Source organism: Channa argus, chromosome 10 (assembly GCF_033026475.1).
Source record: "Channa argus isolate prfri chromosome 10, Channa argus male v1.0, whole genome shotgun sequence".
Lineage (NCBI taxonomy): Eukaryota > Metazoa > Chordata > Actinopteri > Anabantiformes > Channidae > Channa > Channa argus.
Genome location: NC_090206.1, coordinates 8,204,196 through 8,229,633, shown reverse-complemented (window position 1 = coordinate 8,229,633; position 25,438 = coordinate 8,204,196). Strand labels below are relative to the sequence as shown.

Genomic DNA, 25,438 nt, shown 5'->3' with positions numbered 1-25,438 from the left:
GTCAAAAATAAACACATGGCTGCTGGAAGTCTGAAAAGCCTTTATTTGAAATTATTCACATTTCATCCATTCCCCATCCATTCAAAGCAGTACGAGGTGATCTTTCAGTAGGCCCTAACCCCCAATATTACGAGAGGGAAATGCAACAAAAAACTGATGCCTGAAAACCCTTATTTTACATGTTTTCATGTAATCATCTTATTCACCCCAACTTAAAAAATAGGCTACACAGTACCATTTTTATATTTACAAAAGATAAAAAAAGTGAAATCAAAACAGATTTTTTTTCAAATCTTGTTGCAGCTCATAAGTGAGTGAGCAACCAGTCAACCCATTTATTACCATTTGGCGCTTCATGCCCCCCCACCCCACCCCGACCCGACCCCAATTCTTTTTGGCTACTCACAAAAGCTTTTGTTGTTTAAAAAAAAAGTGAAAAAAGCTTCATATGTAATGCATTACGGTCAGTAACGACCCTGGAGGTGTTTTAACTAATAATTCTCCACAGGAGGTAATACTGGAGCTCAGATGTCCATCTCAAACTGGTTGTCATCTGTTGAAAAGGGACAGAAAAAGTAAAAAGTTCACACTAGTTACATTTGTACTTAAGCACAACCAAACAATAACAGACTACAAAGGAAGCAACAAGTCACAGCCTTTAGCAATACATTCAGAACTTGCATAAAACAAAACAGGGATGTAGCTCATAACTAAACCCAATGACATTTCCTGTGTGTTTACCTACCCAGTCAAGGGGAGATGCAGTAAAAGTGGGTCAACCCTAATCCCCAAGGTCTTTAGATGACAGAAGGAATGGAGGGTGACAGACTGATGCCTGGAAGCATTTCACTTGATAATAAATAGCTGTCTAAATTTGCCCACGACGCCAAAACATTGGTCACACTGCCATAAAATACTCCACAAGAGGATCAACGCCAAACCAAAATTCTGAACCTTAAACTATACTCTCCAGAGGAGGTTATCACAAACACAGAATATTCAGTATAGTTGAGTTTTCAAGCCCAAGGTCTAAGCCAGAAAGATAAAAAGGCCTATCATGTATCAGGTGTGAAATACATTCTGATAGAGTGGTAGGTCACTGGCCTTGGTTTGAAACTCCCAGTTGTGTTTATGAAGGTACACGTGGTGATAATGACCGAGCAGCTGTTGTCCCGATTCTCCACAGAACAACTGCTGTGCTGCAAAAATGTGGACATGACACCACAGCAACACATGCAGCACCTATCTGCTGTATTAGCACATGCTGAAGTCTTACAACAATGTACCATTAAGAGTAAGGACAAAAGGGTTGTAGGTTTGCAGCAGTGCCACATTAAGGGATGTGTTTATTTTTTCAAAGTGTCTGTAAAATGTACTCGGGTTTACATTTTAAGATCATAACATATTTCGCCTGCTGTAATTGTTCCTCCTCTTTAGATCCGTCACCGAATTATCCATTACTAATAGAATTTAAAAGCAAGCTATGGGGAACAAATGTCAGTCTTCGTTTAGTTACATGTAATTAACAGACTTTAGTAATGAGTTAGAAAAATACCCAACTGATCTGAATAACTTCCGTATAGGTTGCGATAAGAATTTAAAACACTATTAGACAAAACAAGGACAATCGATTTTGCCCCATCACAGGGGTATGTTTACCTGCAATGTCCTTCTCTTCCTCCTCTGCCTCCTCTTTGAGATCCTGCAGTTTTCCCATGGGGTGCGTAGCAGGTACCGTTACCCCTGGGATCTGTGGCAGACAGCAAGGGGGGGTCCGAGCAATAGGGGAGTTTCGACAGTCCAACAAAAATTTCCGATCATAGATGATACGGGTACCTATGTTTATGAAAAAGAAAAAAAGATCATCTGGTGTTTGACCTGCAGTAAACAAACTTTACAATTTCACCTGACAAAGACAAACTATGACAGACTGAATTCTAATAATTAACAGGACCAAATTGTAGTCTAGTTATTACTAAAGCATTGTGCATAACAAATTATTATCCTAAGCCGGTTTGAGAGGGGTAAAGGGTGTGTGTGTGTGCTCAGAGGGAAGGGATGTAGGATAACACTACAACAAGTTCTAGGAAATCCCAAAAGCACAAAACATTCTCTCTTTGAAGTGAAAGGCCTTGAGGTTAAAGCCACATGTTTCATTCTGTGACTGGGTCAAAACGCACGTTGATGGCAGGAGCACCATGCTTAGTATTTCAAGCACTTGCATCAGTTACATAATTTAAGATCAGGCTCAATAAAATCAAGTCTATTTGGTATGTTTCATGTCTGAAGCCATTTGGAACAGACCAGCTGCAAGAGACAAAAGTGTCATAAACATTGTGTTGCGATAACTCTGACCAGGACGTGACATAGGTCAAAGAGCGGTTTGCTGCTCATGTTATTCTTTCCTAGAGTTTGAACTAGTCTGCACAGTATCAGCTTCCCCACTCTGCTAGGAAAAACATGTTATGTAATAAATGAGTGAGCTGTTCATCCTGGGCAAAGAGGAATTAGGGGTGGAGTGGGGGGTGGTCAGGCATAGTGCTGTATAGCCAGCAATAATCTGTTTAATACAAGTCAAAACTTGTGTTACAATCTACTACTCTGTTTAGCCCTGATGTCAACTTTTGGCACCTATGAAAAAAAACTTGCTTATACTCCACATCGTTTAGACTGTCCCCTCCCCTCACCCCCTTGGACAAAATGTTCTCTACTGTTCCTGAAATGCAAAGAAAAACGCAGAGTGGATAGGACATAAACAATTTCAACAGCACTGCTGAAACCAATCACTCTGCAGCATTCACAGCTGGACATGAGCACATTAAGTTGCTGCCATTTTCTTGCACCAGAGAGAAGCAGCTCTGGTTGTCTTCTGACAGAGGGTTTGATTCAGCCACAAGGCATGTTTGCATCAATGAGTGAAAAGAAAAAGTTAATTTGTAAACTGATAAATAGCAATAGTACAGTTTGGTCTGAAAAGTAAACCAACACACACAGCAGCTTTGTTTACAACATGAAGGCTGCTCCCATCTGTGCAGAATGTGAGCAACAGGCAATTTATCCATCGTGATTCTGAACCCGTATTCTATCTGTAGTTTAACTAATTCTAAAACTTTGTCTACAATCGTTATTTTACTTTTTTTATTATTAAATCAGCTGAGGCCATGCAGTTTAAGGCTGTTACACATGCTTTGCAGCTTCTCGCGAGATCTTCTCTAAGCGGTAACAATATGATCACTTGCACGTCCGCACAAACTACTGAGTTGGAAGCTGGAGAACTACTTTTTGCAAGTTTTGTTAGGTGAACACAGTTCGCAAAAGTAAAGAGTTTTTAAAAAATACTGAAAGAAAAAGAAAAAACGTCAGTCTTAAAAAAAAAAACAAAACAAAAAAACTCCTTTTTCATCGGCTCTTACCTCCTGGCGTGGTGGAGAAGAGCGTCCCCCCGGGTGTCTGGCTGTAACAGTCGGGCAGCTGGGACCAGTCCTTGAGGGTGAGCACCCTGGTGGGGATGGGGCAGCTTTTCACTTGATTTGTGCCAGCAGACATTCTAGTTTCCTGTGTGTAGCTGCTGAAGGCAAAGTTTTTAAGGAGCCCTCTCGCTGATGGTTGCTCACAGCTCTGTACAGAAAGCTTCAAAGTTGTAAGCCTTTTACAACTACTGCAGTTACCAAAGTAAAAGCAAATTTAAGTCATAAACTTATTATTCCAACTAGCTGTCAGTCTAAGGCCTAGTAGTGCCCGTCGCTACTAAACGATACCATGTGTTGCACTTGAAGCTCCCACAGCTGCAGCAGCCACTCGTGATGTTTTTGTGCAACAGCAAGGAGACACGTGGAGAAATCGCTCCGTGGTGCGAATGTTTTCTCATAGCAGACTGTCCGTGAGGGCGGTGATAACCTCGGTAGACAGTGGACTGGAAATGACTTGTAAACATATTTTCCAGACCTGGCTGAATTAAGATTGACATTAAAAAAATACTGAAGCAGTGAAATGTGTTGAAATGTAAATCTTATGAGGACGGTGAAAATACTACTGTAAGGTGCTTTGCTGAGACTATGAATATTTTAGTTTCAAGAAATGTTTCTATAAAGGAATTACAGATAGTTTAAAATGCCAGTTGCAATTCGATTGGGTTCCTGTGATTGAATTGTTATGTATAGTAAACAGGCCAGTACAATATTTAATTTGTAGTCACTTAAAATTATATGAAGTTATAAAAATTGTACCAACTCACTGGTTTTATCGAGCTGCAGTATTTCATTCAAGCATCTTCTCAGCTCTTTATTCCTGCAGAATTGTTCTGGGCTAATTGGGTAAAAGGAATGAAGATGAAACTTGGACTTCAGGGCTTTTGAGGTTTACAAAACAACTCCACCGCGACCTTACTCACTCGACAGCACTGCCCCCTACAGGCGTTTCAACGTGTGTACAAGTGTGCACGTTTCTCACGAATCCGCTGCACATCTCTGATCGACTTCAACTGTTGCGCTATTTCTCATTTTTCTATGGCGAATGATCTGTATTTTTAATTCATTCTATTTTATGTATGTTTATCCGTATTTTTGTATGTCTACTTCTGTTGTAACCTAGTACTTATATTTTTAGCTTACTCTGTTATACGTGTTTTTTTAGTTAGAAAAGGCAATAAACGAAATTAAATATTACACTGCTATTATGCCTAGAACGTTTCGAATTTAATTATAAAATTATATTATTAATTATTAAATCATAACATTGTTTAAGTATTACATTGCATTAGATTAGGAATGAAGGGACCATGAAGCAAGGTAATGTTATGACCACCTGTGTAATTTAATGTAATCCAAAACTGCGACTGTACCATGACTTTACAACGTTATAAGTTAAGTTTTTAGGTTGAAACTGTCAGAAGGGAAATATTTATAATGCACTCCAGTACGACTCCATTCCCACTTTGACCTCAATAATAAAACGCATAGTAGAATTATCACATTTTATCATATCACAAATTATAACCTTGTAAAAGTATCATTCATGGCAGAGCCACTATCTTGGTTACGTTGCACAGGGGGTCATAATGTTATGCCTGATTGGTGTATAAAGCTGTGGACAATACTTCTATTTCTCAACCGCTTGAGGGCGATATCGATATAGCGTTTGCATGGCAGATGACGTTTTGTCTCACATTTCTTTAAAGTTTGGAGATGTGTACATTTATTCAACACCATGCAAAACACATGTTCAAACTAATATGGTCCCAAATGCAGTATTGTAGAAAACAGCTGCCAGGGAAAATGTACCAAGAAGGGGCTGTTGAATGATGCCATTAATGTATGTTTTTTATGAGTTGCTGGTTAAGCCTGTATAGATTATATCACACCACAAAGACTGTTGGAAGGCACCATTTTGTGGGTGTGTGCTCATCCTGCTACAGTGGTTACTGAAATATCTTTTGTTTGGTAGCATTCATCGACCTAGTCTGACACCACTTTTTAGTATCATGAAAGACAGTTCAAAATAAGACTCCAACGTACCAAAAGCAAGGTGTTTGGGGAAGGGTGATGCACACAACATGGTGCAGCAAAACCGAAATTCAACACAGTGTGACATTTGCCCCATATCCATCGATATATAAATTATAAGGGAGATAATATAAGGCAGTTTTTCCATGTAAGAATACTATTGCAGAAAAATGAACAGTGTGAATATCTAAAGTGAGGTGGCAGAGATCTGAATTTGAAAGCTCATTACAAAAAAGTGGCAAGAGTAATGTCATTTTCCATAAGAAGAATGACCTCGTGGATATCTGAAATGACAGGTGTGGACAGCAAGAATATTATTGTCTATATCTGAAATGTTCCTATTGACTATGGGAAGAATTAAATTACGGATGTGCGACAGATATCTAGTCTAGTAATTTAATGTTAAAATGGCCACTTCTAACTTTTAAGGAGTTTTACATATTTTAGTTTTAGTTTTGAATAAGGAAATCAAAGTTGTATATATCTTTAAATACAATTTTAATTAATGTGATTGTGGATATCTTTAATTACCGTTCTGACGACTTAGATAATAGATAACAAAAAATGTGCAGTACAAAGCCCTTACCACAAATACACAGATGGGCAACCAATACAGACACATAATCACAGCGACACAACATTTGAGATAAATAGGTAAAACTGGCTTCCTGTTTTTATTAGGAGACGGCGTTGCGAGGGGTGTAAACTAGTGCAACAATCCGCTTCGGCTGCTCATTGGTCCAGAAATGTGGAATCAGATGACGTGTAGTTCCGGGTTTCTTGGTCATGAAAAGAGGTAACTTTCGGTCACTTAGGAAAGCAAAGACACGACTGACCGGGTTTCTACTGACGAAGGTAAGAACGCTACAAGCCTGCCAGTTAAGCGGGCTATCGCTCACTAGCTGGCCGCTGTAATCCCATTAATGCCTTTATCCGTTTGCAGCTTTGTGTTGGGGCTTATTTGAGTCGGCACTTTTGAAACGGTTTTAGCTACATCCTCAATAGCTAACGTTAAGTTAATCAACTTTAGCCTCGGTTGCTCAATGATAGCTGTGCCAACAACGTGTGGCGGCTTTTGTCATCACTTCGCCTCCCGTCCCGCTCATCAGCCATTGTCTAATAACTGCGATATTACCTGTTAACAGACAGGCTTGATACATCTTGCAGGCTTTCATTGACGATAGCCACGTGTGATAACCATTATTGTGTTAGTTTCATTTTCGGTAACGTTACGGCTTTTTATTATTGTACATCAAGTCTCGTAACGACCCTTCCTAACATCAAAGCCCATGCTGACCGTGGCTGGCGTCATTTCCTGGTATGAAAATGATCATAATCTGTGATGGCTGGATTACGGGGACGTTGGGCTCATTTACATGGCAAAATAAAACCGCCGATTCAAATATGATAACCACGCTATGTGATCGTAATCAGGAGACTGAAGAACCAAAAATGTTTGCCCTGACACAATGAGGGTTTTCATGACCCACAGGCTACAGTTAAATTCAATAGGAAACTAATATTATCTGAAATGGTGTGATTTCCACACACTCCTAGTTTTGTTGGCGTCACCATGTTTATTTACCTTTGGGCGTACAGCCAGTTTTTTCTTTAGCAACACTTTTGACGTAGATTTAGAGGTGATTCATTGAAATGTTGTAGTCATGCTGTGTAAAGTGACACTGTCAGGACATTACAGCAATACACTGCGGACTTTGTATCTGTCCTAAACTGGATACATTTGCTTAGTAGATACAGGCTTATAGTAAAAATAATATCACGAAGAACAAGAAGCTATTTTTCCTATCGTGGTGAGTCATGTCTTTTTATATATGTGATTTGTAACACAAATCCCATTTTTGATTTGTAGGTCCCATGTGGTAGAACACACTTGTAAGCTACAATTACTTCATTACAAATTGTATTTACTTAAGTGTTGAAAATCAGTTAAAAGTGCAACATTGATTTGAGTCAGGTTTAATTCCTTCCTTTACCCCCACATTGTAAGGTTCTTAGTAAGCAAATGTTGCCCTAGAGTGGCCTTTCCCTGAGCAGAGAGTGGGGTGAGGCTCTAGTTTATTGTCATTGGTTGTCCACAGCCTGATCCTCTGAAGCATAACTCACAGAGCTTTAGTCATTGGACAGTGAACAGTCTGATCAGAGGGGCAATGTCTCAATACTGCTTCATCTCACCTTGACCTCACAGATAACGTGCCTTTTGTTTTTTTAAAGGAGACACGTGTTTATTCATTATGAGGGAGGACCTTGGAATGGAACAAGTCCTCCTGCAAGATCACACACATAATTGATTTTGGAAGATGATAGACAAACAGGTTGTTTGGCTTGGAACAAGAAGGATGTAACTCTGATGAGGGTTGTTTTTTTTTCACGGTCCTCATGTGGGTAGAGAACCTTTTTGTTAAATGCTGACTATTGATTTGTGAGAGTTTTTTTTGTGTGTGTGTGTGTGTCTGTGTGAGATAAAATGCTTCTAGGCTACTAGACTTTACTTTAACCCACTTCCTTTTCCAGACAGACATGGCATATGACTGATATGCCAGAGTAAATTACTTTTTCTTTTGATTTATGGTGGATATTTTTTTGTTTTTCCTAACTTTAGGTGTAACACTTGACTGATATTGGAGCAAATATCTTCATACCACAGTGGTGGAATTCATAAAATTGTGTACTTCGGGAAGTTTTTCTTCCTTCTGAGGCCTCCCATCATCAGTGACCATCACTCCTCAGGAACCGCAAACATCTTTGGGACCACCATATTAAAGTACTCTAACCATCACTGCAGCTCACTTTGGTAACCTACCCTCTCCTCCAGAGACCGGCATGGGTGTCCAGGCAGACTCTGCACTTCAATCTTTCCTCCTCTTTCCAATCCACTTTCTAATATGGCTGTACTCAGTCTTCTCCTTTCTGCCCTGGTACTACATCACTGGTGCTGGGCAAAGAAAAGCCCTGTCCAGGCGAATTAAAGCCCGATCTACTTCAGGCAATGCTGAGGGACCGTACCGCTCTGTGGACCACTTTGACTCCCTTGCCACGGAGGACTTTCCAGGCAAAGATACGCTAGATAAACTATTTGAACATGCCGTGCAGCGCTTTGGACAAGCAAATTGTCTTGGAACTCGAGATGTACTGAGTGAAGAGACTGAGATTCAGCCCAGTGGAAAAGTATTTAAGAGGGTAAGGATTGCCATGTTATTTTATTTATTTTTGTGAGGGACTCTTGTGAGAACAAAAATGTAAGTCAACTGACCATGTCTTTATTTTCCAGCTGATCCTGGGGGAGTATAAGTGGCTTTCCTACAATGAAGTGGACACTGTAATCAATGAGTTTGGCAGTGGATTGGCAGCTCTTGGGCAGCAGCCTAAAAGCACAATTGCCATCTTCTGTGAAACTAGAGCAGAATGGATGATCACTGCCCAGGCATGCTTCAGGCGCAATTTCCCATGTAAGCATAGACCAGTATGTATAGTACATTACAGAATGTGACAAATGCTGTCCACTTACCCAGTATTTTTATTTTATTTTTTTAATTCAAAACAGTGGTGACATTTTATGCCACACTGGGAGAGGAGGCAATTGCATTTGGACTGGTTGAGACTGGAGTCACACATCTAGTTACTAGTGTGGAGCTGCTTGAGACTAAACTGAAAGTGAGTTAATCTCTTACAGCATAAAATTACTACTGGTCCTTTTCAGGAATAAGGGAAACATGATCAAAAATTTCTCATGAAACATCTTGCCTGTCTATAATTTAACTTTTAAAACTATCACAACGGGATTATTTAACACTAAATAAGATATGCCATGTACCAGGGTTGGTATGGTATAAAAAGATGCATTGAAAATTGCTTGAATGAAGACAGTAGCCTGCCTGTTGAAATGTGTCCAGATTGGACAAATGGCATGTGCTTTAACTAAATAAGTTATGCTTGTCGAATCATTTTTTTTTAAGTAGATACAACAAAAAGTGATCTGTGCAAAAAAAATATGTCAAGTAGCTGCTTATTAAAAGATACAGACTATGAAATCCATTTCATTTTTAAACAACACATCATAAAAAGCATTTCATTTTTAAATCTTGTGATTTGACATTTTGTTTTGACACCTGCATTGTGCTCTCCTTCTGTCCAGAGTGTGCTTCCACAGATCCCAAAACTGAAGCATGTGATCTACGTAGACACAAAGAAAATGTGCACGGAAGGCTACCCAGCAGAACTTTCCATCCATAGCATGCAGGCTGTACGAGAGCTGGGCATGCTGCCTGAGAATAGTGTGTATATTCCTTTCTCAGCTTGGTTGTGCTTTTTTAATTTTTAATTCATCAATGAACTTCTCACTCATGGCACCACACAAAAATTGTTTGTTTGCATTTTAGTGAGTAAGCCAATTGTGAAGCCACAGCCCTCTGATCTGGCCATGGTTATGTACACCAGTGGTTCTACAGGGAGACCCAAAGGAGTCATGATTATCCACAGTAACCTAATTGCGGGAATGTCAGGACAATGTGAACGCATACCTGGACTTGGGTGAGTATCTGTATAGGCCAGTGTATGTGATTTTTAGTGTAATATAATATATAGTTTTCTTCATTACTCTAGAAGAGTAATGCTGTGAATATTTTTTTTTTCTGAGACGATGCCATCTGTATATTACAAACTAACTAAAGAGCGGTTCTTAAAGTGTGAAATTTGTAAAGAGGAAGAGAAATCATTTCGTCAGGAATTAACTTCTGCCTTTTTTCCCTGTGTCTTGGCAGCCCTAATGATATTTATATAGCCTATCTGCCCCTGGCTCATGTTCTGGAAATGACAGCTGAAATCTCTTGTATCACTTACGGCTGTCGGATTGGCTACTCTTCTCCCCAGACTCTGTCAGACCAGGTATTACCCAACACCAGGTTTTTAAATTGTATGTTGTATTTTGTTGCTACATTTTTTTTTATGACATAATTGGTGTGGTTATTAATAAGTAGCTGGGTGTTGGAATTGAACTTTATCCTTGTTGTTACATAATAATAGTCAGCACTATCTCAGTTTTATTTTCTTGTTTTGCCCTTTAGTCCTCTAGGATCAAAAAAGGAAGCAAAGGCGACTGCTCAGTGCTCAGACCCACCCTGATGGCAGCTGTGCCAGTAAGAATTCTGTTATGTGTTCGTCGTTCTGTTACATTACTCGTGATTCATATATTCCTTCTCTTTGGAATTCTATGTTTCTGTTTTATTAGTTCTACACACATTCTTTTCCACCTGAGATGTTCTTTTTCCCTCTTAAACCAAAGGAAATTATGGATCGCATCAACAAGAATGTGATGAGCAAAGTGCAGGAAATGGGTTTCATTCAGAAGACACTGTTTACCCTTGGATACAAGTATAAACTTGAGCAAATCAAGAGAGGCTATGACGCACCACTCTGCAATGCGTAAGAAACCACTAGCTTGGCTTCAGTGCCTTTAGAAATGTGATGGTGGTGTTTAACTTAAAATCTAACACACAGAAATTTGTTTTTGCAGTCTGTTGTTCAAGAAAGTGAAGAAACTGCTGGGAGGACGGGTGAGAATGATGTTGTCGGGAGGAGCCCCCCTGTCCCCAGCCACTCAGAGATTTATGAACGTGTGTTTCTGTTGTCCAGTGGGGCAGGGCTATGGCCTCACTGAAACCTGTGGAGCAGGCACCATCACAGAAGGTACGACAGGAGTTCAGGTGCAGAGTAGGATTAGGGAGTAGTGCCAGTTAATAAGCATGTTATTAAGATATTGTCTCCTGATGTACAGTTGCAGATATCAGCACTGGTCGCGTTGGAGCTCCACTCATTTGCTGTGAGATCAGACTCAGGGACTGGGTTGAAGGTAAGAACATAATACATGTTGTATTTACAGTGCTTTTTTATTTATTTATTTATTTTTGTTAACTGCATGATTTTCTCCATTATCTCAGGAGGCTATACCAGCAAAGACAAGCCAAACCCACGAGGGGAGGTCCTGATTGGTGGTCCCAACATAACCATGGGTTACTACAGAAATGAAAACAATGATCAGGACTTTTTTGTGGATCAAAAGGGGCAGAGATGGTTCTGCACTGGAGATGTAGGAGAGATTTACCCTGATGGTTGTCTTCAAATAGTGGGTGCGTATGTGTTTTACAAACAAGTTACACTCTACCTAGGCAAAGATATAATAAAATAAATGATGGTGAATAGTAGAATGTCCAAGAGTTCATGCAAGATAGCAAACATAGTTAACACCTGTTATAATGCTAATTCACAATTTGAGTTTCCTGTACTTTTAAGCACGTGGGCTTTTTTTAAACAGTGCTTTACCATAACTATATTGGACAAATGACAAATAGTGTGTGTGACAGCAACAAAGACATCTTGTAACTCATGTATAACAGTTATCAGGAGGTGTGAAATGTATTTATTATATATTGTCTCATGTAGACCGCAAGAAAGACTTGGTGAAATTACAGGCTGGGGAGTATGTGTCTCTTGGTAAAGTCGAGTCTGCTTTGAAAAACTGCGCTCTCATAGACAACATCTGTGCCTACGCAAACAGGTTAGTAAATGACCTTCAGTAATTTTGGAATTCATATCTATACTTGTGAATACAGGTGATATAACAAATGAGTTGGTTTTTATTATTTTTAATGACTGACATTGTATAGAGGCATTGACATTGCAACTCTACCTCCCACTATGACCTCAATATTAAACACTTACTAGAAATATCACCTTTTTGCTAAATAATAAAAAGCCCCCGCTACAATATTTTTAATGTTTTACATGCTAATTATAGCTGGCAGTGTTTTGTCTTAGTAAAGCCTTGAGTTTAGTTTTTCATCAAACTTGTTTCTGATGTTCCTCCTTGCAGTGACCAGAACTATGTGATCAGTTTTGTGGTTCCCAACCAGAAAAAGTTGACAGAACTGGCCAAACGGAGAGACATAGTGGGAACATGGGAGGAGATTTGCACTCACCCTGAGATGGAGACAGAGGTTCTCAAAGAGATCAAGATTGTTGCTGCTAACAGTAAGTCGACTGCTTTAATGCATACTTCTTATTTCTGTCCTTTTTTTTTTCAAATACACATTATATGTTGATTCTGTATGTTATGTACCAATATATGGAATAGAGCAAATTATAGCAATAATGGATCACTGTTATCTTCCTCTTAACTTTTCATGCACATAGTTAAACTCCAGAGATTTGAGATTCCAGTGAAAGTACATCTGAGTCCAGAGCCGTGGACACCTGAGACAGGTCTTGTTACGGATGCGTTCAAGCTGAAGAGGAAAGAGCTGAAGAACCACTATCTTTACCACATAGAGCGAATGTACGGAGGCAAATAAGTTTTGATAGTTTTTTTTTTTCCCCCCATCGTCATCATAACCACTGTTTTGATTTGCGAATAGTTGTGACAGTACTCATTTTGGGGCGTGATGCTGTTCATGAACCACATGGCGTCCGTATAAAAAAGGTTTTGAACAAAAAAATGTAAAGCTGTAAAAGGTTATAGCTGTTCATCTGTATGTGCTGCTTTTATTATTATGTGTTGTTAAGTTTTGATTGTTTTTAGGATGCACTGAAGAGGAAACCCATTCTTTAAAAAAGGGGGTTTAAGACCATAACAACACTCCACAAATGCCATCCACTCAAATCTGTTTGCGCTTAATTTGTAGCTGACTCTGTGTCACTCTTCAATATATTCCAATACTTTGTTTGTTGTTCAATGAAAATATTGTCATGGAGTCATGTAATGCTCTTTTGTAAAGTGATGTTGCTGTGCCTTTAGTTTACAGTGGCATCTAGTTTTAAAAAAAAGAAAAAGAAAAAAAGAATAATTGAACTGCAATGTTTACATGAGGCTCGAGGAAAAATATTCCCGCGGAGATATGGATCATAGAACTTGTAACTCTTGATCATGTCTGCTTCCACTTATTTTATTCTGACCAAGGTTTTATTTATTATGTTTTGTGTTGATTTATTGAAATGTAAGACCAAAATGTTTAAACATTGAAGACTCAGGAAGATAAGTGAAGGTTTTAATATATGAACTTGTCTAACAGCAGGTTGTTTGTATAGAAAGCATTTCTGTAAAATGTATGTGGGCACCTTATTTATTTAAGCGCAAGCATGCCAACTACTAAAATGTTTATAGGCATTAGCTGTAGTCAGATCTGGAATACTGTAATGTGTATACTGTACCTCAATTAACAGGTAATGTACAATTTGGTATCAAAAGATTAAGTCTATTCAGTGTTTTCTATGTGTTTTTCCATAGTGTCATCTTGATGGATATATATATATATGTGTGTCATTAAACTTTAAAGATGGCTATTTGTATTTATTATTCCATCATTATGATCACATGGTCTGTTCAACATTTCAGAAATAAACATCTTTTCATATTCAGAGTTTTGTGACTTGAATTTAATTATAAAGAGTGCAACAAGATTTTGACTGAGTTTCTATACATTTTAGAAAAAATAAAGCGTTAATGAGAGGCTCAGCTGTTCCAGTCTTGAAATCGAAAACAGTCACTTGCAATCTTCCAAACAGGCTGGTCATTGTTGGGGGACGCCTGTGCTGTTAAAAGAAAGTTCTGGTTGAAGAATCGTTGTTTGTTCCCTTCAAACTTGACTGTCCCACCAGTCACCACAAGCAGTGTGGTCTGACCTTGGGTTGCTTGTTCTGTGAATGAAGAAAGAGTAGACTAATGTTAGATGTTAATGATGCAGTATTTGTGCTCTGCTTTACTTAAGATTTTCATATTTACAAAGTGCTTTTGCTCTATTACAAACATTTTGCAAAAAAACAACAGTTTGGAAACACTTTTTGAGAGGTTTTGAGTTCTCCCCCACTAACCATGAACTGGCTGACAATCCAGTGTATGAACTTGGAACTCGCTTGACGGCAGTGACTCAAAAAACTCGCCCAGAGCATCCTGCCCAGACACTGCATTCCCATTCCACACCAAGGTGGCCTTGTCCAGATAGAGTCTGGTAAGATTCTGAGGTGTAGGAGTCATGTAATTATATGAAAAGGAATAAAAAAATAACCAGAAAACAGCGATAAAAGACTAACTAAAGCAATATTGTGTGATCCACAGCCTGACAAAAACTGGCACTGGGTTTGAATATTTAAAAAAGGAAAGAGAACAACAAATTATATATTTTTGACACAAACAATTTAAATAGGATGCGTTTATTTGAAATTTTATTAGAAAACTGTGACTAACGTGTTGAGTCGTACATACAGCAGTCGTTACTGCTCTCTGGTGAGCAAACTAAGTTTTGCAATGGAAATAAGTTACTTTTTTTACTGTCTGATATATATACACAACACATACAAACATAGATTTTATCATTTGATAAAAGTAAAATAATGTTAGGCATGCATTAGTTAGGATATGCTGTGCCCACACAAATTATTTAATACTACTGATGTTTTCCAAAACAAGTGCTATTACTCACCCTCCGTTTCTTGTCCATGCAGTCGTAATAAATATTGACAAACTCTTCGGAATATCTGCATGACTGGTCGGCATGGGTCCTAAAATCCTAGTGTGAACATACCATGGCAAGTACAAGTAAATGTATTAGTCTTCGATAGTGGATTGTAAAAGAAACACGTTGGAAACTAGCTAACGTTAGCAAAGCATTGCCTTAGCTGATTTCAGTGTAAAAGCGTAGAAAACTTTAAAACCTACCAATGTGAGTGCCATAATCAAACAAATGCGACTCAATATAACACCGGGTACTATTATGCAATACTATAGATTATTTGCAATTTAGATGCTTTTTCTTTTTCTTTTTCATTTAGCAGGCATCTCCGCCATTTTGCCACATGTATTACTTCCTCAGGTCACCAGTTACTCCTATCAAAATAAAATTATGTTTTATCATGAATCGATTTCTACAATTCCAGTTTTAATCCGCAGTTCTATAAAAAAAAAATTTTTTTTTTTAATTTTTATGTTCTTGTAATGCATTTGTGAAGCCAATACATTTTTTGTAATTTATATATTCAGGAATTTTTTTGCATTCTGCACTTAATTTATTTTACAAGTAAGTTACCAAAACCCTTATATATTAATGCAATGCATTCACAGTAATAATAATAATAATAATAATATCCTAATCTTTATTATTATTATTATTAGTAGTAGTAGTAGTAGTAGTAGTAGTAGTAGTAGAAGTAGTAGTAGTAGTAGTAGTAGAAAGGTTACATACACACACACACACACACACACATATATATATATCCTATATAACATAAACATGTACAAGGTTTTATTATTATTATGATTTTCTTAAATTGTTTGAACAATTTAAGAAACTATTTATATACTTAGAAATCGATTACATCATCAATTACATCACATAACTGTCTTTGAACTTTTAAGGCTAACTAGCTTTGAAGTTTGAAGTCTAATCAGTTTATAAGGGAGCAACTTGTGATCTCAGCCATTTCAGTAAAAGTAAGACTTTCAGCTATTTCAGCAACAACAGGTTGAGCTTTTTCAGCTTTGCTTGGAAAATCCTTTCAGTGCTGAAGCATCGCAGTGCATTAACATTTTGGAAATGCTTTTTCTATCTTATCTGATTGCTTCTTCCACCACTGCACTTTTCCTTCTGACGGTATTTTAATTTGAAGAGAAAAAAAAGCCATGTGGAAGTAGAATTCATCGTTTCCTGAGTCGATGCTCCTGCAGTTCAAATCTGAAAGGAAATAATTTTTGAGCTCTAATACTTTAGTTTATTATACGTTGTGGTTTAAATTGAACGTTTATTTAACAATGCAGGGCACTGTGTCAAACGTGGAGGTCTGTAACTTTGCTTACACGGGCCAGTTTGAGAAATTAAAACAGTGCATTCTGTCAGACAAAACGCTTGCCTGTAAAACGGACCAGGTAGGAATCAGCAAATACTTTGCGGGCCTTCGTTATTGTTAGCCTTCAACTGCTGAAAATGACAGTTGCCTAATCAACCTCTTCTTACGTTTGGCATTCTATCATTTCAGGACCGTAGAACCGCTCTGCACTGGGCTTGTTCTGCTGGCCACACCAACATTGTGGAGTTTCTGCTTGACCTGGGAGTAGAAGTGAATCAGCAAGATGATGTAGGCCTAAGTTGATATGTTAAAAAGAGATGTTTTTAAATGTCCTGTGTATGCTGCACTGTTATGTGCTAAAATGATGGTGGAGGGCCAACAATTAATACTAGACCAATTCCAATGTCTCAATACAACAACGACCTCAGATGTGTCTTAAAATGATCACATATTAAAATGTGTGTCATATATATAGATTACATGAATACGTGAATGAATACATGAACAAACAGATAATAAGCAAACATCAATTTATTGACTGCATGTTACATGTATCTTCCCAGGCCTCATGGACCCCTCTTCACATAGCAGCATCTGCAGGCAGAGAAGAGATAGTGAGATCTCTGATATCAAAAGGGGCTCAGCTAAATCAAGTAAACCAAAATGGATGCACCCCCCTGCACTATGCTGCTTCCAAAGACAGATATGAGGTGAGCATCCCAGCGTGCAGCACACTGACTGTTAATCTAAATAGCAATCTGATGCCACACTACTTGGTACTTGATACTGATGGTACTTGTACTTTATTACTTTATTATTACTTTGTAACTGTATTACTATCACAGTCACAACAACAAACAATTTTTTGCTAATAGGACAGGACACTGCTAAAAAGAACATAAGCATTTTCTCTTTTTTATATTCCATGTAAAGCTAGTATTTATTATGTAATGGGGCAGAAAGGTTTTGCTGTGCACCCCTGCCACCGCAGAGGTCAACAGAGGCGACAATGTGCAAAAGGCAGAAAGACATTATATGAAAGTCTGAGGGGAAAAATGTACTTTAATTTGACATTCAGTTACTTTTATTTCACCCACAGTGGAAAGTTTTATGCTGACTTTCTAAGTAGGGTTTGGCATGCGAGCTGCGGCATGCCTTTCCAACATACAACAGGATCTGAAATTGTGTATTTCATGTAAAAGGGAAATAACTATATTTAAAAGAGAATACTTGCCAGTGACGTGTGAGTAACACAGCTCTGGTGCCTCATTATAGATTGCCCTGCTCTTGTTGGAAAACGGAGCAGACCCCAATGCCACTGACAAATTGGAATCCACTCCCCTTCACAGAGCATCTGCCAAGGGCAACTACCGTCTCATCCAGCTACTTCTCAAACAGAGTGCCTCAACCAACATTCAGGATTCGCAGGGCAACACACCACTGTATGTCATAAAACAGCATTGCTTTTTATCTATTTATTTAAATTTTTTCTAACTTCCCTATTAGTTATTTGCTTTGACTTTGAGGTACCACACGTTTCCTTTTCCCTTAACAAAGCCAATGCAACTTAGTGTGTGCTGCTTTTGATAATAGTAAAAATGCAAATTATTCTTGTATTTCCAATTCTGCATTGTCCAATTTTTTTACCAGCCACCTGGCCTGCGAGGAGGAGCGTGTGGAAGCAGCTAAGCTGTTGGTTGAGCATGGTGCCAGCATCTACATTGAGAACAAAGAGGAGAAAACCCCTCTCCAATTAGCCAAGGGTGGTTTGAGCAGCATACTTCGTCGGATTGTAGAAGGATGATGCATTTACCTACAGTACATGTTGTGTTCCACTTCAATCCCCACCATTGCCAAGTTACATTATGAGGATTCTTTTTCCATTCAGTCTTCCTTGAGCTGACTGGTATGACGCATTCACATGTGTAACAGGTGGAAAGTTAGACAGTGTCAAGGAGGAAAGTTGGACTGCACTGGATCCTTATTAGCTCCGCAGATGGGGCTTTAACGTTAGTTGTCAGATGAGAAACTCCTTTGCACTTAGTGCTGTCAATTCAATGCTGCAGCATATTTTCTATTAACTTTAAATTGTTGCAAACAAATAAAAAATAAAAATAAGGGTTTCAAGTGTTAAATAAGTATTTGTAGTATTTAGTTTAGTTGTATTTATTTGTCTGTTTATTGACTGCATCTACTCAGTTTGCACCCTGAGTGGGTTATAATGTAGATTTATTCAGGACCGGTCAGTTGTCTGTCTCATAACATATAAATCTATAATCCTTAGATAAATGAACAGTGTCTAACCAGAGTTTTATTTATTTTGTTGATGTGCTTTATAAGATGTATTTTGAAGTGCTGACAACAGGTACAACCTCTGGAGGATTTGCTCCACACAGCTCACGGTCTGGTCTGGCAGCTTTCCCTTGTAATAACTTGTATGGCGACTTGTGAATTTCAGCAGTGGTGAAAATTTTGTAGAACACAATGCAAAACACAATGCCACCAGAAACAATGTAGGACTGCAGGACAAAATTGATTTGTGACGTTCACAACAGCTAACTCTGCACATTATTGCTGCTGGAGCTTTCATAAGGCTGCGGTTGCCCAAACTTACTGGCATTTTAGAAGCACTTCCTTTATTATGAATCTGGACTTGCACACATCTCACCACACAGAACAGCTGAGATTTGTCATACTGAATTACTGTGCTTGCTAGCTGTGCTTGTGCCACTTTGATACCTTTCAAAACCAGGTTATGGTTTGTACAAAATGTTCTTATGCGCGCAGAACCAGTGTAATCATGCATGGATGAATAAGGCCACAGGGACTTTGACAGTTACAGGTGTAACAAGCTCACTTCCGACCTCACCCACCCCACCTATTAGTGTTATAGTTAGAAAACTTCCAAGTGGCTTCTTCCAAAAAAAACCAATGTATTTTCTGTAAACTGCTGAACCGTTAACAGTGGGTTACACGGGGGGTTCCCTGGGAAACCCCCACCTAAACCCCGCGAAACCAAGCTTTTTCTTTCGTCACAAAAATAGGTCACCTGGGCTGCGCACCGGATGTGCGCATTTTCCAACCTTGCTGCTGTCGCTTCCTGAAAGCGGGGGTCACGTTAAGTAGGCTGCTCCCTTCCATCATTAGTTTCTTCTTTAGGCAGCGTCCATCTCAATTACCACCTGAAAACCGAAAGTGAAGAGCTGGCTGTGAGGCGTTAAAGGTAACTAGTGATGTTTTATAATGATAGCCGCGGCCTAGCGCTAACGCTGTGGAGGATTTCTTCTAGCTAGCTAACGTTAGACGCTATGCTCGCGGTGCTGTTTACTAGCGCTAAGCTTCATTTACTTTGTAAGGGCGTTGGGCAAAGTCCACGCTGACTGTTTTACACTTTAACGTGTGTGTTTCTGATACTGTGTTTATACTCAGTTTAGTAATTTAAGGCAGTCGGTGTAAAAACCTAGTGTCAGTTGTCAGCTGCACGCAGCCGTCAGTTTGCTTTCGACGTGTAGCTTCGCTAAATTACCACCGACTCTGGGTTTTTGTTCTGTCACAGTTGTTGGTGGCGAAGCTTCGGGGCCTTTCTGGTGTTTTTCGGACCCGTCGCTACAGTCACATTGTTTGGATCGGTTAACGTTCAGTAAAAATAGTTTGTGTGTTTGCTGTCACATGGTTTAACACGGCCACGCCAAGCATATCATAGAAAAAGGAAATGAGATAATCCTTCGCTAGTGAAAATGTTACCTAAACTTTATTTTGGCTATTGTGACTTGTCTTTAAAGAATCCTGACACATAGCTAACACAGTTCAAAGATTACAAGTCGTCCCTCAGTAAAGTAAACGTGCAAGAGGATCAATAAATAGCTAAATGATCAATGCTAGTGTGCTTGAGGGAAAAAAAACACAATTTTAAATAAAGATGTGGTTTTGCTTTATACTGTTTTATTGACTTGAGAGACTTGATAAGAGTTAAGTCTTTGTTTTCTGCCATACACAGCTCCAAGGATATGCATTTCCACTTACTAAAAGTAATTTGAAATAGCTTTGCTGACTTAACTTATTTCATGCCTCCACAATACACAGATAAGAATACTACACATGCATTTTAGGGAAAAAGAGAAAACTGTGCTTATAATATTCAATAATAATGCATTAACACTTCAATAATGCAGTAATAATGTTCAGTTGTCTTTGAAAATACGTGTGGCTTGCATTCCATAATTTTGGCAAGGAACGTGTATCTTTGCTTAGTAAATACCACACCTCTAAAATGTTAACCTTTTAATTACCCAGCTTTCAGCACTAGTATATTGCAGTGTTTTCAGCCTGTGTAGTGCCAAACCCTCTCACTGGATACCCATCGCCTCCATGTGATTACAGTCTAGCTGCTTCTCTTAAAGGCACAGTAGCCCACCCAAGGCCCAAATGTGCTGAAAAGCAATCTGTTGTCAAACAGAGAGTTATATTTTATTACTGAATTATTTTATGTTTAAAATGATTATTTCTTGACTCTGTAAAATAAATGTTAAATGGCTACTTTTTTCTTATTGTGTAATTATTTACTGTTACAGTGAAGATATTTTATTGATGTTACACATTTTAGCTTTGAAAATGTTAGGACCTGCTTACCAACAGCAGGTGGGCAATAATTTTCTATGGGGGGTGTCATACACATTTTTGCCACATTTACCTATAGATAACTGTAGGCTTGTATTGATAGGGTTTCTCTGCTACAGTCATTTAGTTACAAAGCATTTTAAGATAAACATTATTAATTTAAAGAAATAACGCTCAATCTTTGAACAACCACAAATTGCATGTCTTGGCTGCTAGCTGCTACAGTTAAACAGCTACTTTTTATTAACTTCATAACTGCCGCTACTGAATTTCCCTGACAACCTCTCATCTCAGAGATTCAAAGAATCTGATGAACTTGGGTGCATTAAAGTCAGGTACCATATCTGACGTAAATATGTGCAGCAAAGCTGACACGTTTATCTAGGAAAGTGTCTGTACTTATACTTTTACTTACTATTTTAAATTTAAAGAATAAGCTGGGCGGTGTCAGAAACACCACAAATTTCACCCAGTTCCAGAGAGCAGTAGGCAAATTGTTTTCCACGTCTTCAGTGTTGACACAGATTGCCACCTTTTTAAAGGATAACTTTAGTCATTTTCTAAATGAATCGTATTGTCCACAATCAAAGCCAACATTGAATCTTCTTTATTTATATTTGGTTAGTTGTAATTCAGAAGCATGGATTCAGTTCTTTATTGATGCCATAGACCTCCGTTGTCCAAAAATTATTTAAGACGCATCACTCAAACACATCACTCCACTGGGTGACCCATTTCTTTATTCTACAAACAGTGACCTTTCTGTTATTAACAAACGTAATGCCGTATCCTCCATTTCAGCAAAACAGTTCAGCTTTGTTTGGAAAATCCTTTGTGCTGAAGCATTGACAGTGCAATTTCTTTTTGAAAGTGCTTTTTCTAGTTATTTTTATTTTTTTCTGCAGATATTCCTACTGAGCCTACTGAAAAGTGTACAGGCGTTTTTAATCATGTGCGATCTCATTCGAGACAACAGTTTGGAGACGGATCACATGGAGGTTGATTTTTCACAGATGAACAGTCGTCTGGACTCATTTCGTGGTTGCAGTCTGTGCTTGCAAGTGTCAGCAGAAAAATTGGCCCGGGCTGGCTTCTATTTCACTGGCCATGCTGATCGTGTCCGCTGTTTCAGCTGCCAGGAGACTGTGGAAAACTGGTGCATTGGAGACACACCTGTAGAGAGGCATAAAGAGGTAATAATGTTTGCAATGAGAAATTGATGGGATTCATGTTGTAATTCTTAAATTGTTGTAAAAACCTAAATTATATTAACCCCCTGTTACAGGTTTCCCCATCGTGCAGGTTTCTCAGCTGCGTCCATCGCAGTGGTTTTAATCAGGGTTCTGATACCACGCTGAGTAATGGGAACATCTACAGCGAAGAAGCAGAAGACATGGAATATCGTTTGAGAACAGGAGAGGTGGTTGATGAGTCTACCTACCCCATAGTACCTCACATGAGCAATGAGGAGGTCCGTCTTCAAACCTTCTCTTCTTGGCCACCCACTGCCCCCGTGAGACCACGTGATCTGGCCCAAGCTGGCCTCTATTACTTGGGGGAGCATGACCGGGTGCAGTGTTTTTGCTGTGGTGGCATGCTAGCTAGCTGGGAAGCAGGGGACAATGCTTGGGCCGAGCATAACAAACATTTCCCGAACTGTTTCTTTATACTTGGACACGATGTGGGCAACATCCCATTGCAAGGGGGTACAGAGGTAAAGGGACGCAGTGGTAGAGTTAACACTTCTGTCCCAATGGAGAGTTTTGAGGAGAGGCTTGATAGCTTTGCAAGTGTCCATCACCCTGTCAACCCTGAGAGACTTGCTAGAGCTGGATTCTATAGCACAGGTAGGGCACAGAAAAAAAACCCAACTTCAAGCAGGTTTACATTTCAAAGGTATTCAACCACAGCTATGAATGCAAAGGAGTTTAAATTGTGTGTCCTTTATAGGGATAGGAGACATGGTGTTGTGTTTCAGCTGTGGTGGAGGTTTAAAAGGCTGGCAGCCTGAGGAAGACCCTTGGGAAGAACATGCCAAACACTACCCTGGGTAAGAACAAGAATGATGGTCCCTCTGCTTAATAAATACAGTCAGTTGGCAGGTTATTGTCAGACACTGATTTTTATTTTTGTCTTCTTTTTGTTGTGTGTTTTAATGCCAATATGTTTTTCTTTTATTAGATGCAGGTTCCTGTTAATAACAAAAGGACCAGAATTTGTCAACAGCATCCAGCTACAACACCCACAACGAAGTGGACCTGTAAGTATTTACAGATTTGTATTTAATAGCATTTTAACAGTTCAAAAATGTAGTTAGAAAGTGCAACACAAATGTTCACAATCACAGTGTCAGGAAGGGTATCCAGCATAAAAACTGTGCTAAATCAACATGGGGAAAAATGATCTGCTATGGCGACCCAAAACTCACAGGATAAGCCGCAAGGACAAAAACGCAAAAAGGTTACATGACCCGATATAAAATTAATCACGATGAATGATGAATCTAGTGAACACTTGATTTCCCAGCATGACATGCTTAATGTTGCTTCCAAACAAACTACAATTTTTTTCAATTTAGTTTCTGTCTTCACATGCAGCACATGTGCATGATAATGAATAGTATTAAGTTATATTAAAAATGTGTGTCTGACTCTGTTTTTTTCCAGACTTCCAGTCATCAGAATGGATTTTCAAGAGATCAGAATGGTAGTTATATATGTGTGTATATTCACACATTATAACTTTACTCTAATATTAGAAAACAACATAACAATTGAAAACATATTTGATGCAGAATTTGTATGTCACAAAAATGGACCCAAACAGGATAAAACAAGTGGTTGTGTACACTGATGTTTCCTCTTTGTGTTCAGTGGTACTGCAGTCTGCCATGGCTCAGAAGGCCATAGAGATTGGTATAGAGCCCATCGTGGTAGAGAAGACCATCAAGGAGAAGATTGATAGGTCAGGATCAGCCTACTCCAGCGTGGAAGAACTAATACAGGATTGCTATAACAACACACCAGAGAATAACACTGCCTCCACAGATAAGCAAGGTACTTTACCTCCTGTACTCTGAAACAGGTCTATAGCACAAACAAATACTGTAAGATGATCAGCTATATAAAAACAAGTCTGAGCAGCAGTGGTTGTAGGTATGTGCAAACATGTTAAGGTTTTTTCTATATCCTTCAGATGAGGACCCGCTGGAGAAACTACGGAGGCTGCAGAGGGAAAAACTGTGCAAAATATGCATGGACAGAGAGATTGGTATCGTCTTCATCCCATGCGGTCATCTGGTTGCTTGCAAGGAGTGCTCAGCGTCACTTAACAAGTGTCCAATCTGCTGTAGCACCATAAAACAGAAGGTTAAGACCTATAGCTCTTAAAGGAAGGACAAGATTTTGTCAACTTCAATGCTGCTTTCTTATTATCTTCATAATATTTTATTTTAATTATAAATGTAGATAGTTTGTAATATAAGTTGTTTGAGCATCTATGGAAATAACTAAATAAGACATACATCCATATTTTGACAATTGCTGAAGTAGTAAATGTAAATATAAAAAGGATTTTATAAATGGCTGTACATTTTAATAATTAATACTGACTCCTGTACATACATTTTACAACACTATTTCTCTAAATATGCCTTTCTTTAGGTTTAAAGAGTGTTTTCTATTTTAATTTTTAATTATTGACCTGGACATGGAATGTAGTCAATGTTTTCTTTATTTTGTCAGGCCTGTTTAAGTGTTTTCATCTTAATTTTTTTTCAGTGTTTGCTGCTCTTTTTGGACACCTGAAATGTAGATGTAGATCAGAAATTCCACTGAGAGTTTGCATTTAAAGTGACTTATCAATTTAAGTTTATGATTTAGAATTAGTGTGGTGTGAAATTACTTAATCATTCCATCATCCAATCTGTTTAAATAACCAAGACTTGTCAATAAAAGTTTTGAAATGTTTGTCTTGATAACTTTTTTGTTTTTTATACTACAACTGCCTGGATTTCAGACGATCCCAACTTCATCACTTATATATTAAGGATTTATAAAATAAATAAATCCTGAATTGTCCATATAGGTTATTCCAAGTTTACAACTAGAAATAATCCCTTTTCTCAGTTAAGGAATGATGTGATAAACATCTGCAGACATCACTCATTAAAACATCCCTTATAGGTGTGCAGAAGTAGTTTGTAGGTAACTGTAGAAGAATACATAAGCATTTTTCCATAGTCAAATATTGAAAAGCAGCTGAGGTGCAGTGGTGATTTTCAAACAGGTCTTTTTCTCTACTTGTTTAAAATGAATGGCAATAAATTAAAGTGTGATGGGTGGGTTTGGTCTTCACAACAGGAACGCAGGACAGATGGTGGTAGACTTTACAAAACTAATGGAAATGGCTGTATTGAACACTTTCTTGCGGAAGAGGCGGGAACATAGGGTGACATGAGAGCTGAGGTAGAA

The 25,438-nt window shown here is 38.5% G+C and overlaps 5 protein-coding genes across 7 annotated transcripts; 3 read left to right on the top strand and 2 right to left on the bottom strand.

Moving 5' to 3' along the window:
* Positions 1-20: 20 nt before the first annotated feature.
* On the bottom strand, positions 21-3,826 carry eif4ebp3l (eukaryotic translation initiation factor 4E binding protein 3, like). The gene is made up of 3 exons (XM_067518380.1): positions 3,414-3,826; positions 1,660-1,836; positions 21-553 (listed from the first exon to the last, which is right to left on the bottom strand). Exons 1-3 carry the CDS (start codon positions 3,544-3,546, stop codon positions 525-527), a joined length of 339 nt encoding a protein of 112 aa, XP_067374481.1. The 5' UTR covers positions 3,547-3,826; the 3' UTR covers positions 21-524.
* A 2,374-nt stretch (positions 3,827-6,200) lies between these two features.
* Positions 6,201-13,928, top strand: acsl4a (acyl-CoA synthetase long chain family member 4a). 3 transcript variants are annotated; one of them, XM_067518376.1, is made up of 16 exons: positions 6,436-7,312; positions 7,734-7,900; positions 8,122-8,699; positions 8,791-8,968; positions 9,064-9,173; positions 9,655-9,793; positions 9,899-10,049; positions 10,280-10,403; positions 10,583-10,654; positions 10,801-10,940; positions 11,032-11,204; positions 11,293-11,367; positions 11,456-11,644; positions 11,958-12,072; positions 12,388-12,545; positions 12,708-13,928. In XM_067518376.1, exons 3-16 carry the CDS (start codon positions 8,343-8,345, stop codon positions 12,863-12,865), a joined length of 2,139 nt encoding a protein of 712 aa, XP_067374477.1. In that variant the 5' UTR covers positions 6,436-7,312; positions 7,734-7,900; positions 8,122-8,342; the 3' UTR covers positions 12,866-13,928. The 3 variants fall into 3 exon arrangements, with proteins under 3 accessions (XP_067374476.1, XP_067374477.1, XP_067374478.1); XM_067518375.1 differs by lacking the exons at positions 6,436-7,312; positions 7,734-7,900 and adding an exon at positions 6,201-6,356; XM_067518377.1 differs by lacking the exon at positions 7,734-7,900.
* Positions 13,925-15,382, bottom strand: nxt2 (nuclear transport factor 2-like export factor 2). Its single transcript, XM_067518379.1, has 4 exons — positions 15,226-15,382; positions 14,990-15,076; positions 14,382-14,526; positions 13,925-14,207 (listed from the first exon to the last, which is right to left on the bottom strand). The coding sequence occupies exons 1-4, from the start codon at positions 15,238-15,240 to the stop codon at positions 14,023-14,025; spliced, it is 432 nt and encodes a 143-aa protein (XP_067374480.1). The 5' UTR covers positions 15,241-15,382; the 3' UTR covers positions 13,925-14,022.
* An 816-nt stretch (positions 15,383-16,198) lies between these two features.
* Positions 16,199-18,472, top strand: psmd10 (proteasome 26S subunit, non-ATPase 10). Its single transcript, XM_067518990.1, has 5 exons — positions 16,199-16,428; positions 16,539-16,637; positions 16,913-17,059; positions 17,625-17,791; positions 18,000-18,472. The coding sequence occupies exons 1-5, from the start codon at positions 16,315-16,317 to the stop codon at positions 18,151-18,153; spliced, it is 681 nt and encodes a 226-aa protein (XP_067375091.1). The 5' UTR covers positions 16,199-16,314; the 3' UTR covers positions 18,154-18,472.
* Positions 18,473-18,617: 145 nt separating this feature from the next.
* xiap (X-linked inhibitor of apoptosis) lies at positions 18,618-24,934 on the top strand. The gene is made up of 8 exons (XM_067518989.1): positions 18,618-19,572; positions 21,872-22,159; positions 22,252-22,813; positions 22,917-23,016; positions 23,148-23,226; positions 23,633-23,672; positions 23,840-24,022; positions 24,162-24,934. Exons 2-8 carry the CDS (start codon positions 21,917-21,919, stop codon positions 24,353-24,355), a joined length of 1,401 nt encoding a protein of 466 aa, XP_067375090.1. The 5' UTR covers positions 18,618-19,572; positions 21,872-21,916; the 3' UTR covers positions 24,356-24,934.
* The last annotated feature ends 504 nt before the right edge of the window (positions 24,935-25,438 follow it).